Raw genomic sequence first — 13,749 nt, forward strand, 5'->3', positions numbered from 1 at the left:
TTTATAAAAACAATGTTCGGATATGAGATCGTAGTTGTTTATGTCAATGTTCTTAACATCATATGAACAAATAAAGAGATCTATGAAATCATTCAACTTCTAAAGAATTATTTTGAAATGAAAGATCTTGAAAAAACCAAGTATTACCTTGGATTGCAAATTGAGCATATGCCTAATGGTTTACTTGTACATCAAACAACTTATACCGAAAAGATTTTAAAACATTTTTTTTAAAGACAAACTCATTGTTGTTAGATCACTCAATATTGACACTGATCTATTTCATCCCTGCGAAGATCATGAAAATTTTAACAGATCGGAAGTTCTATATTTTAGTGCAATTGAGGTTCTTATGTATCTTATAGATTATACAAGATCTGACATTTCTTTTGCAGTTAATTTGTTGACAAGGTTCAGCTCAGCCCCTACCAAAAGACATTGGAATGGGATCAAACAAATAGTTTGATACCTTCGGGGAACTACTGATTTATAATTATTTTATTCTAACAACTCGAAACAAGATTTGTTTGGTTATACAGATGCAGATTATTTATCCGATCTACATAAAGCTAAATCTCAAACTCGATATGTATTCCTAAATGGAGGCACCGCAATATCATGACGTTCTCAAAACAAACACTTGTTGCAACATCATCAAATCATGCCGAAGTGATTGCATTACATGAAGCTACTCGGGAATGATTTTAGTTAAGATCAATGATACAAATCATTATTGATTCTTGTGGACTAGAACGCTATAAAAGCGTAACAACTATCTATGAAGATAATACAGCTTACATAATACAAATGAAAGAAGAGTATCAAAAATGACAGAACAAAACATAAATGCTGACGAGGCGGTAAAGCTATAAACGGTCTTAACGGTCATAAGTTTGATGGAAAAGAATGGTATATTGGTAAGGCTCAGAAAAAGACTGAAAGGGAATAGGAACTGAAACAACGGTTTGAACAAACCATGAAGGAGACTGTAGACAAATCACGAGGGCCAAACTTGTACATAAAAGATTCAGATGATACAGTTTCAGATGAAAACCTCAGATTTTTCTCATATACTCAAGATATCGTAAAAGACAACCAGATTAAAATGAGATACGTTCAATCAACAACTCTGCTGATCTTTATACCAAAGCACTGCTAACTGCTATTTTCAGAACACACGTTCATAATATTGGCATGAGGCATGTTCAGAAGATGTAACAACTCAGGCGTTGCCTACTTGAGGGGGAGTCAACTTTATGCTGCACTTTTTTTCCCTTAGCTAAAGTTTTATCCCAATGAGTTTTCTTTAGCAAGGTTTTTAACGAGGCAGTACTAGTTATTCTCTAATAAAATTGTCATCCAAGGGGGAGTGTTATAAAATATCTAGATTGTGTTATAAAATATCTAGATTGGATGTTAATTTTATTATTATTATATTTCTTGCATAGTAATATTTTATACTATAAATAGACATGTATGGTAACCATTTAAGGTGCACCATTTCTCTTGAAATATCAATATCAATATTTCTTCTCTCCTTCTTCTCTCTTTTTCTCTCTTTGTTCTTATAACCATTAAAGGTAGTTATAAGCCTACTGAATTATAACATAAATACTAATATATAAACAACCCGAACAAACACTCATTTTACACTTTTAACTACATATTTACATACATTTTCACCTACGCATTCAACTACAATTTTTACTTCCAAAATCTTTCAAAATATACTTTCAAAAAAATCAAAACAAAGCAAACTAGAAAGTAGAAACTAGTAGAAGCCAAGATTTTTTTCAAAGTCTTCTTAACTCCCAAATGTATGGGTCACCTTCCAGCTCGTCTTCGAACCCGAATCAATGTATGGGGTTCGCGTCTTACGCTTTGTCACTATACGCGTTTACTCCTCAACAACAGTACATTTACAACCATACCAATTAAAGGTGGGGTCATCTGATGGGTAGGAAATATGTCATGGTTGGTAGTGGTGTGTGATGTGAAGGAAATAGAGAAAAGAAGCTGGTGTGATGCTGATGTAGCGGTTTGTTTTAGAAAAGGATGACGGTATGATTGGGAGTCGTGTTGAAGATAATGATAATTGATTATTATAGTGGATAAGTTGATTTTAAAAGTACCATGTGAGATACTGTACTAATAATTAAACAAGTCATGGGTCAAGTCGTGGATCAAGTCACGGGTCTTGGATATATGGTGGTCATTAAACTACTACTTTTGACCGGCAAACAAAAAAGCGAAGTTTCTTGTCTACGTACTTATTAAACATGCTCCATGCATGTTAGTCAAGCTTATAAATACAATCGATATCCATGTCAAATATCATCACAAAATTCTCAAACAATACAAATCAAACACAACTTAATTACATTTAACAAATCCTCACACAAATTAACCTCTAATCCATGGATATCACTACTTTTCTTGTAGATAATAATAATCTCTGGTCCCCGTCTTTCTTCCTTCTATCAACACTTTTCTTCATTTTTTTCGCCGTCAAACAAGCCACACTCTTCTCATCGAAGACCAAAAAAACCCTTCCACCGGGCCCGCCAACGTTGCCTATCATCGGTAACTTACATCAAGTTGTTTCCAGCCCGGGCAACCCTCATATCTGGACCGCAAATTTTGCCAAAAAATACGGTCCACTCATTTCGGTCCAATTAGGAAAAGAAGTTATGGTTGTGGCCTCATCACCCGAGGCCGCAATTGGAATTCTCAAAACTCAAGATCATCTTCTTTCGGTTCGTGCAGTGCCTGCTGCATTTAAGCAAGAAAACGTAGTACCGCACTCCCTCCTTTGGGCTGATAGCGATCAAACATGGAAATCGTTACGAACACTTTCACGAAGTGAAATGTTCTCAGCTAAAGCATTAGAGGCTCAGTCTCAATTAAAAGAGAAAAAAGTCGAAGACTTGTTGACTTTCTTACGTAGAAACGAAGGACGTGTGATTGACATTTATGATATAGTTTTTACTACATTGTTCAACACTTTAAGCTCCACTATATTCGGCGTAGAAATGGTGGGTTTTGCAGGTGAACAAGGATCAGGTCTTGAATGGGTGAAAGACTCCATGTTTAAAATAATCGAGTACGGTGGACGTACAGTTGATTTTGGATCATTTTTCCCTATTCTTGAAAGGTTTGATCTTCACGGAACAACAAAAGGAACCGGGAAAGAGTTTGCCAAATTATTCGCGTATTGGGACGAAATAATAGAGGAAAGAAGAGGTCGTGTCAACTCGTCAACATGGTCGTCGGATCAAGCTCAATCTTTCTTGGATCGGATGCTTGAACATAAATTCGAAAACCACCAAATTCATCATTTATCCATGGTAATTAAATACATTAAATTTCTTAGTAATATTAACTTACTATATCAGATATGAATATTAAAGGGGTCATATTTATTAAGCTAGCAATATTTTTTACTTTTATTACAGGCACTATTTATAGCAGGAACAAATACTACAACCTCAACTGTAGTATGGGGTATGACTGAGCTTGTGAAAAATAAACAAGTGATGTCAAAAATAGCAGAGGAGATAAAAACAGAATTCAACTCTGATCAAATCGCCATTTCTGAATTATCGAAGTTAAGTTATCTACAAGTTTGCATCAAAGAAATATTTAGATTACATCCACCTGTGCCTCTTCTTCTTCCTCATAGGGCGGCCGAAACGTGTGAGGTTATGAATTACACAATTCCAAAGAATGCCAAAATCTTTGTGAATCTTTGGGCAATGGGACGAGACCCCAAGTTATGGGACGAGCCATTATCGTTCAACCCAGAAAGATTTAAGGACTCCAAGATAGATTTTAAAGGCCAACACTTTGAATTGCTACCGTTCGGTACTGGTAGGAGGATGTGCCCAGGAATGCCATCGGGTATCAAGAGTGTTGAGCTTATACTCGCATCCTTAATTCGTGAGTTTGATTGGACTCTTCCAAATGATGCTGATGTGTCAACGCTTGACATGGAAGAAAAATTTGGGGTTGCTATGAAACGTGAAAACCCTTTAAAACTAGTAGTCAAACAAAAACAGATGCATTCAAATGTTTAATTGATGTGGAAGATTTTCTTCCTGTTTTATAAATTCGTAACTAATCATGTCTTATAGGACACGTTAAGGTTTTACAGTATTTATTTGTATTCTTGAATGTTATAATATAAATTAAAATGTAAATAAATGAAAAGTTGCGTGAATATGTCATATGTTGCCGATAACCTTGTATATGTTAATTATTTGTTACTGTATTTGTTTGTAAACTAGGTATGTGGTCCGCGCTTCGCAACGAATATTGGTATGTCATGTCGAAGTATATATAGTAAATCCATATCGATATACTTTGTATATATATCGAGAAAATGATAGCTTACCTGATATGAGTGTGAGTCCAAAGGATGTTATATTGATGGAAATCATTAGTAGGATCAAACCAAAGACCATAACTCTCTTATCCGTCAACATTTGTGCTTCCATTATCATAAATATTAGTTTGAACCGTAAACCCTAAACTCTAAATCGGGCTAAATAAAAAAGTTGATTTTTGAAAAAAACAAGTGAAATTCGAACAAAACATGTGAAATTCGAGTCGAACAATTTTTATATCTGGTCTTTAGATGCATTGTTTGCTTGGTTCTACATTTTATGTAGAAGAGGATGTAACATGCTGTTCTACACTTGTTCTACATCAATTTTCATCAAATTAAGTTAGGGTTTAGATTTAGTGTGAGGATTAAAGACCGCGCTTTGCTGTGGAGTGATTTTGGTTGGTTAACGGTCGGTTAACTTAACGTTAAAAAAAAAAGGTTGGTTTATCGGTTAACGGTTTTTGACGGTTAATCGAAGGAGTGGTTCTGGTTGGTTAGGGGGTGGTTTTGATCGTTTAATGGCACCACCGCTCAGTAGTGGATGAAGAAATTTATCGTGTCACATTATCGAGAAGAGTTAATCTGGTAGTTGGCATCATCTGCAAATGCCTTCTACTAATGCAGATAGATGCACAAAAGAAGTATAATTCAATTTTCAGTTACATACCCGATTACCATTCTTGATCTCAAAACGTGTAATAGGTTCACGATCATGAAGGACCTTCATATGCTCAAAACATAAGCAGAAATGACTCCATACATGTGTGGTCGACCTCTACATAAGAACCAAAGAAACAAAATTAATAATACAAATTTAAAAACTGAAGTATGGAATACATAAACTTTTGTGGACACCATTTGAGGTTGAATTCTATATTCGCCGCTGGATGTATATACAGTTTTATTAAAACCCCTGGTAAATAAAGCAATGTGGTTTCAACAAAATGCTCCATTGTTCAATAGCAACATTATTTTCATTTGTCAACTATAAAATAAGTATTGTCACCTGAAAATCCATGAACAGTTTTGTTAAAACTCATTCCTTTAGTTAGACCTAAAAGTCAAAATGTGTCTTCAACCGTCTACGGACTGTAAAAATTATTAAAACTAACAATATTCAGTTTTATACTACATAAAACTCAATAATTTCATTTGATCATAACTCTTCAAATCACATTATAAATAACCTAATACTGCACACCCAAATAATGTTTATCTAAATACACAACAACAAATTAACCAAGAGAATCTAGTTAAAAAGAAAATATAGTTTTTGTTGTTGCTTACCTTTCACTCTTTGTTCATAAGAATTTTTTCACGCATCAAAAGAGTTGCAGCTTCTCCATTCAACAGATCTGAAGCATTTGGGTACAACAAAAGTTGTAGAAGGATCACCTCAAACACTTTCACCAAGTCTATAAACATATAACAACGACACATCACTTACTTTTGCTTCAGAAATAGGAATTCTTATGGTACGGGACATTCCAAAATGAATATTAAACATACATTCCATGTTAAAAAAAGAATATAATTATGTATTACCGAACATTGGCTCCACGTCTGATTGATCACATCCAAGCAAACTGAACCAGTCCTGACAATGAAAACTTGTGAGATATTAATTATTTACGATTTTTTTTCAGCTAACCGGTTCAAGATCATACACTTAAACTCACATTTCATCCACATTTGGGTGGTAAAGTTTATTAAAGAAATTGATAGTTGGAGATTTATAAGGGTATGCATCTTGAAGTACTACTCTTAGCTTTCACATACCTCCATCGTACAGACCTGCATAGTTAATGATCAAATTCAAGAAACAGATAAAATCTTAGACAATTTCAGCATAAGCTCTTCCTTTGCTCCTATATCTGAACATACAATTTTATTTAAGATCTTTAGTTTTGTTTGACCAAAATCTGTCTCTGATTTACAAAGTAATGACTTTGTGATCAATTAGATTTTCCCAAATTAAGAAGATAAAGTACTTGAATCATATAAAACACAATCTTTAATATTCTTTACCTTTAAAAAAAAAATAAAGATCATAAATTAATCTTACCAAGTTCATATGTGAATCTATCTAAGAAACACCAAACATCACCAAAAAAAAAAAAAAAAAAAAAAAAAAAATGGGAAAAAAAAAAACTTAAAAATCATGTTCCAAGAATTAGACAAAGTTAAAATCTCATAATATCCTCTTCATATCAGCAAGATAACCATCAAAAGGTTAAAGAAAGTTAAAAATTATATAAACAAAAATCAGTATAAAAATAATTATAGATATGATGAACAAAATAACTAAGATAACTTACTGTGAGCGGGTCCATGAAAACGCACATAAAAATCATGCATCTCATCGTTGATCATCTCTACTTTGTAATCACCCATCATCCAAATCAATTCATCTTCCATGCACGAACTTGAAAGTTAATTGCATAATATTAAAAGCTGAAACCAACCTTGGTCACATCCATAAATCCCCTTAAGCCAAAAGTTCAAACGAGAACCATAAAAAAAGCGAGAACTGCGAGAACTTTTGATTTTTAATGATTTTCACATGTAACTAGATTGAATCACACATAAACTTTGATGAGGAGTATGAATGAACATAAAATAATTGAAAAAACACTTATATTTTAACAATATAATTAAATATATAGTTTATCGTTCACATGTGCATATTTGTTTCCGAACATGTGAACAGTTTCATATACTTAACAAGTTAACATGTAACTTGAGCTAATGAACATATGTTTGTTAATGATTTTTCCGTTAATTAACATTTGTATGTCATTTGTTGCATTTAAACGCATAAAAACTATTAAATTGAATAGTTCTCGCAGTTCTCACCTTTTTAGTGGTTCTCGTTTGAACCTGCCCCATCCCCTTAAAATTTATGAATTAGAAAGGCTACAGTTAACTAATTTTCAAACTCACCAAAGCCATTTCACGATCTTCAAATATAATAAAATCATTAGTTACGTAGTAGTTTTAGCGGTTAACAACTCACATATAGCAGCGTATATATATATATATATATATATATATATATATATATATATATATATATATATATATATATATATATATATATATATATATATATATATATAATAGCTAATACTGAACTCACTGGCCAATGAACAAACGTCTTTATCTCTGTCCGATTGTAGCATCATGTTTTATGCCTGTTCCCAACCATAATATATAATCAGACACCTGCAGGGGCGAAACATTGTGGAGACAGGGCGGGGCACCCGTCCAAGCTGAATTTTTTTTTTAAAATAAAAAATTTACACTAAAAAAATAAAAAATTTACTAAAAACTAAAGTTTTTTTTTTAGTGTTCGCCTCAGGTGTCATTGAGAAATTTAATAAAATTTTAAACTTGCCCCATCTGTGGTCGGGTTCAAGTTCCGCCACTGGACACCTGCATATTTGAATTACTTTAGCTAATTTCCAACTTATAATATTGCAAAACATAATGACTTTTGAGATCAAATAGGCTGCTTTCGAAACATAATGCTTTAATACTAACAATTACTAATCTTAAGGTAAATTTAAACCTAGTACTAAACACACACTGTTTGATAAAAATACTAATAAATCAGACAATATTTACCTCTCATTAATCATGTTGTAATCCAGATTTTTAACAATAACAGATACATGGAAATTCATATGATAATTCGTCAACATCAAAAGAATATCAAGAATCATAATTTTAAAAAGAATTAAAGGTTTAAATGTTCTTAATAATTGTTCAACACATGTTTTTTTAAACTAATTAGGTTTCTATTATCTTATCCAAGTCGTTTCATCCTCTATTAATAAGAAAATTACACAAATATAAATTAGGGTTTTTAATCTAAAGGTACCTTGGAACATCGGTTGGAATAAGGATACATCATTAGACATAGTACAATAGATAATAACTGTACATATCAACATTGCTCTTCGACCTCCTTCATCACCGGTATTTGATTGAAACTATATCGATCGCTGGTTACATAATTTCACGCAAGATATTCGAGTGTAGTGGCTGCTAATTAGAAGTCTCTAGTGAATCATCATAAGAACTTTAATTTGATTTTGAAAGGGGGGGGGAGTACGAACCCTAATTCCATATAGAGTTAAAAAAAAAAGGAAAAAAGTTGCTACAGTTTGATAGTGATTTTGGGTACTTGGCCAGTCCCTATTGGATAGTAATTTACGTGAATTAGTCTATATAGTAATAACCAAGGTTGCAAAAGACGTGAGACGTGGTCGAGACGGTCGGGTCCTAAAAAAGTCGAGACGTTCGAGATGGGGTCGAGACGTTCGAGACGGGGTCGAGACGGGGTTCGAGACGGACGTTGACCAAAGTTGAGTTTTAAATATATAAGTATATTATGTATATATGTGTCCATATTTTAAAGCCAAAATCTTTAATTGCCTAATTATCACCGTTAATATAATACAGAAAAATTAAACTAAAATACGACAAATTTTACTGATTTTACCGAATTTCTGGCTTTTCCGAATTTTGAGAGACTTTGACATGATTTTTTTCAACTTTGACCCGAAGTTTGACAGTTGACTGTCATATTAGACGATTTTCTTCGAGACGGGACGGACTAGTCACCAAACCGTCGCAACGGGCGTCGAGACGGCTCGAGACGGGGTATTTTACAACACGGGTAATAACCGAGTGTCTTTGAACAATCATCATATCCTGTACAAATATGAACACGAATAATCACTATCACTATTCACTATATACATTAAAAGAGAGTCTCGATTAGTTAATAAATATTTTCAAAACCCCCTTAATTACCATTAGATTAGAAAATTACATTATAATACCCTTTGATCCAACGGTCCTTAATCATCCACTAAAAAATTAGATAATAAATCAATTTTACATACACTCCATCCCTAAAATACCCTTCTAATAAAAAACACGGTAACTTTGTTAATTAATTAATTTATTTGTAAAGAAAATTACGGTTGCCTTAAGAAACGGATAAAATTTGGTTTTGGAAATAATATACGGAGTATATGTTTTTAATATTGATTCGTCGAATACGAGTTTCAAATATATCTTCACCGACATAAAAGTTATATATATTAAATCCATGTTCTTATTTTAAGTGTACACACAAAAGGAACAAAATATAGGTCTTTGGTTGGTGACAGAAAACAAAACCTCGAATATAAGTTTTTTTTTCTTTCGACGGAAGTTAAGAAAAGAAAAAAAAACCCCACGAGTTTTTGGTTTTCGACTCCAAACATTTTTGTTTCAGTTTTCTACGGATCAAATAAAATCATAAAACTTTAGTTCATATTAAATAAATAATCATTGTGATTATTTATTATTACTTGACGGGACTATCACATCCGTTTGACGTTGTTCGAAGTGTAGTGTGAACTACCCTAGCGACAATCATACTTTTGATTGTTAGTTTCTCTTCCATCAATCCCGTTCTTCAAGAAAGGTATAATCTTTAAATTCTCTTGTTTTATTTATTTATTTAACCGTATAAATCATATGGATCCGTTTAGGTGATCTACTATTAATATCATGAATACATTTCTGCTTAATATTATTGTTATATGTATGAACATGATAATAATTAATTTAAAAATTGTTTTCTTAAAACCTTAAATCACCTACAGTTAAAGAAAAAATTTGGACTGCACCGATGCTCCTGAATGAAATATATATTAATTCCTTTGCTTGGATCTTGAGAAGGATAAAAGACGTTCATTTAGATCGGCAAACTTGGCTCACGAACCCGCACTGCTATATGTTACGTAGCTGGTGTCAAATGGGTTGTGGTTGCGCCCTCTGCATCTCCTTCTGTTTGCACAGTTTGCTGGACTGTTCATGGTGTTCCAAATTTGTGTTCATGAACATGTAACTAATTGTTTTTGAGATTAACACGTTGAGTGAGGCTACTGCTAATTGTTAATAGTTTGTAGTGCCTAATTGTTTTTGTGGGTGTGCATGACAAAAGTCATGCTGCTACTAATTGTTTGCAGTGCCTAATTTTTGATTGTTTGCAGTGCCTAATTTTCGATTAACCGTTTGAACTTTAGTTATATTCGGTCTATCTATAATAATTAATCTATATCTTCAATTTTTTCAACTTCTTGCTTTAAGTTTTGTTCGCTATTTTCAGCCAATAATTTTTTCAACAAATGAAGTAGGTATTCACCCAATAATAATAATGTATTTCATATCTTATTGTATAATATAATGTATGAATGTGTTTTTATTTGAATTTTTCTTTTAGAACAAATTACATGCTCGAAGCTAGGTACCTGAAAGAATTCGGTTGCAATGGTTGTGGGCGTTGGTGGTTGTGGCCTATGTTAAACAGCAGGTTGTGTTTACCTATTTCCTTATTGTCGTTTGTTCGTTTGTTGTTTTGTGCTTCACGCTACAATCAGTCATAGTTATTTTGATGATTTCCCATATAATGAATACAAAAAGGGTTGTCTCTCGTTTTATAACATTGGAAATGAAATTTTGTTTGGTTATTGTAGCGCTGTAGCATCTATGGTAATTACTGGTCTTCATCTTGGTTTTTTTTTTCTTTTTCTTGGTTTTGGGTTATATAATGATGTAATTGTGCATTGTTATATTGTTTATTTATGTCATCATAATTGTTATATTGTTTATGTAAGAAGTTGAGTAAAAATTTAAGGTTAGAGTTTATGGTTTAGTGTATAGGGTTTATGTTTTAGATTTTAGAGTTTAAGGTTTAGATTTTATAATTTATGGTTTAGGGTTTAGGGTATAGAGTTTAGGGTTTAAGATTAAGGGTTGGTGGTTTAGGGTTTAGATATATGGTTTAAGGTTTAGAGTTTAGTGTATAAGGTTTAGTGTTTATGGTTAATGGTTTAGACTTTAAGGTTTAAGGTTTAGATTTTAGAATTTATGGTTTAGGGTTTAAGGTACAGGGTTTGGGGCTTATGATTTAGTTTTTACAATTTATGGTAGAGTGTAGATATATGGTTTAGGGTTTAAAATTTAGGGTTTAGATTCTAGAATTTAAGGTCCGGGATTTAGGGTTTAGGGTTTAGTGTGTAAGATAAAGGGTTGGTGGTTTAGGGTTTAGTGTTGGTTTAGGGATTAGGGATTAGGGTTTAGGGTTTAGATTTAGGGTTTAGGGTTTGGAGTATAGTGTATAGCGTTTAAGCTTAATGGATAAAAAAGATTAACGTTGAGAGTTAATGGTTTAAGGTTTTGGAATTGCTATTTAGGGTTCACGGTTTATGGTTTACAGTTTAGGATTGAGGGTTTAGGGTTAAGATTTTATAATATATGCTTTAGGGTTTGGGGTTTAGTTTATAGGATTTACGGTTTAGTGTTTAGGGTTTAGGTTTAAGAGTATAGGGTTTAGAGTTTAGGCTTTAGAGTTTAGGGTTTAGATTTTTGATTTTATGGTATAGAGTTTAGGGTTTTATGGTTCATGGTTTAGGGTTTAGATATAGAGTTTAGGGTTTAATGTATAGGGTTTAGTGTATAGGGTTTAGGGTTTAGAGTATAGATTTTAGAATTTATGGTTTAGGGTTTAAGGTATAGGGTTTAGGGTTTGGGATTTAGGGTTTAGTGTGTAGGGTTAAGGGTTGGTGGTTTATGGTTTATGGTTTAAGCTTTAGGGTTTAGATATAGGGTTTAGGGTTTAGAGTTTAGTGTATATGGTTTAGTGTTTAGGGTTTATGGTTTAGACTTTAAGATTTTGATTTTTGATTTTATGATTTAGGGTTTATGGCTTAGGGTTTAGTTTTTACAATTTATGGTTTAGAGTATAGATATAGGGTTTAAGGTTTAGGGTTTAGTCTGTAGGATTTAGGGTTTAGTGTATAGGGTTAGGGTATATGGTTTAAGGTTTAGAGTTTGGGGTTTAGATTTTAGAATTTAAGGTTTCGGGTTTATGATATAGGGTTTATGGTTTAAAGTTCTGTGTTTAATGTCTAGGGTTTAGGGTTGGTGGTTTATAGTTAGTTTATGGTTTAGGGTTTAGAGTTTAGTGTAGGGTTTAGGGTAGGTTATAAAGTATTAGAATACAAAAATTGAAATAATTTATTCTAACTACATTTAGATGAGTCAAATATAAGTAATATGTTATTCATTTTTTTTAAATTTGTAGAAAGAAAAGAAAAAAAAGCAAAGAATAGAGAAGTAATTATGAAACACCGCAAAAACAAAATAAAATAAAATAAAAAAATTATGATATTATGCAAAATAAAATAAAATAAAAAAATTACGATATTATGCATTTTATTACAAATATAATGTTTCAACTTATTATAGGTTGACGAATTACGACAGAAGACTTTCTTAGAGATGCACAAAATACTAACAACAAGACAAAAAGTTATGGCATTATTCAAAATTCATGATCATCTAACAAGAATAACTAGATATGTGGGAAAATACAACGCAGATTTGAGATAACCATCCACAATTTTTAATTCATTCGCCTAAAACTACATCACGATATCAAAGATGATTTATTTGATTTGAATCAAAATTTTATTTTTTTATTTATTCGTTAGTACATTTTGAAACTTTAAAAATTTGAATCCCCTGTAAAATATTTGATTTAATGTTCATCATAAACTTAATAATAGTTCGTTAGTGCATTTTGAACGCTTCAAAATTTCAAGCTCCTATAAAATATTTGGTTTAATATTCTTCTACACATAATAATAGTTTTTAATTTATATTTATATATATTTAATTTTATAGTTTAAATGATTAGACCTTTTAAAAGATCCCGCAAAACTGCGGGTCTTTAACTAGTTGACCAATAATTAGCGCCCCGTTTATTTTTTTTCATCTTACATCCGCATGCATACATGATGGCTATCCATAATATAAAAATCATAATCATATCCTGTACAAATTAAATTATATTGTTTATGGGTAAAACGTCAACATAATAAAGATACTATGGTTAGTTAATAAATAAAAACTTTCAAGTATTTTTGTCGTTAAATCGAAATCAAATGTAGTTCGACGCCAATTATTTTAATATTTAAAGAATAATTGCGTATGACCTAATGACTATGACTGTGGTGTGGAATATATATTAATTGCGTTTGCGTATGATCAATGTTGCTCACTAGCTAGGATTTGGTTGAACAGCTTAGGAAGAAAGTGATTAAATTCATAAATTCAAACATTGATTTTTTCAAACCATGAATATATAGATATAGAAATTCAGGACTGACCAAAAACTAACTTTTTTTTATTCCAGAGTTTACTTCAATTTCATGAATATGGCAGTCTCCACGTCCTAAATAATTACTCGTATTTATTTAGCACAAAATAATTGTGCTAAATATTTCAAGTTATCTTCA

The 13,749-nt window shown here is 32.0% G+C and overlaps 1 protein-coding gene across 1 annotated transcript; it reads left to right on the forward strand.

Moving 5' to 3' along the window:
* Positions 1–2,362: 2,362 nt before the first annotated feature.
* Positions 2,363–4,114, forward strand: LOC139893397 (probable (S)-N-methylcoclaurine 3'-hydroxylase isozyme 2). The gene is made up of 2 exons (XM_071876560.1): positions 2,363–3,347; positions 3,456–4,114. The coding sequence occupies exons 1-2, from the start codon at positions 2,418–2,420 to the stop codon at positions 4,074–4,076; spliced, it is 1,551 nt and encodes a 516-aa protein (XP_071732661.1). The 5' UTR covers positions 2,363–2,417; the 3' UTR covers positions 4,077–4,114.
* The last annotated feature ends 9,635 nt before the right edge of the window (positions 4,115–13,749 follow it).

The sequence above is a fragment of the Rutidosis leptorrhynchoides genome, chromosome 2, assembly GCF_046630445.1.
Source record: "Rutidosis leptorrhynchoides isolate AG116_Rl617_1_P2 chromosome 2, CSIRO_AGI_Rlap_v1, whole genome shotgun sequence".
Classification (NCBI taxonomy): Eukaryota; Viridiplantae; Streptophyta; class Magnoliopsida; order Asterales; family Asteraceae; genus Rutidosis; species Rutidosis leptorrhynchoides.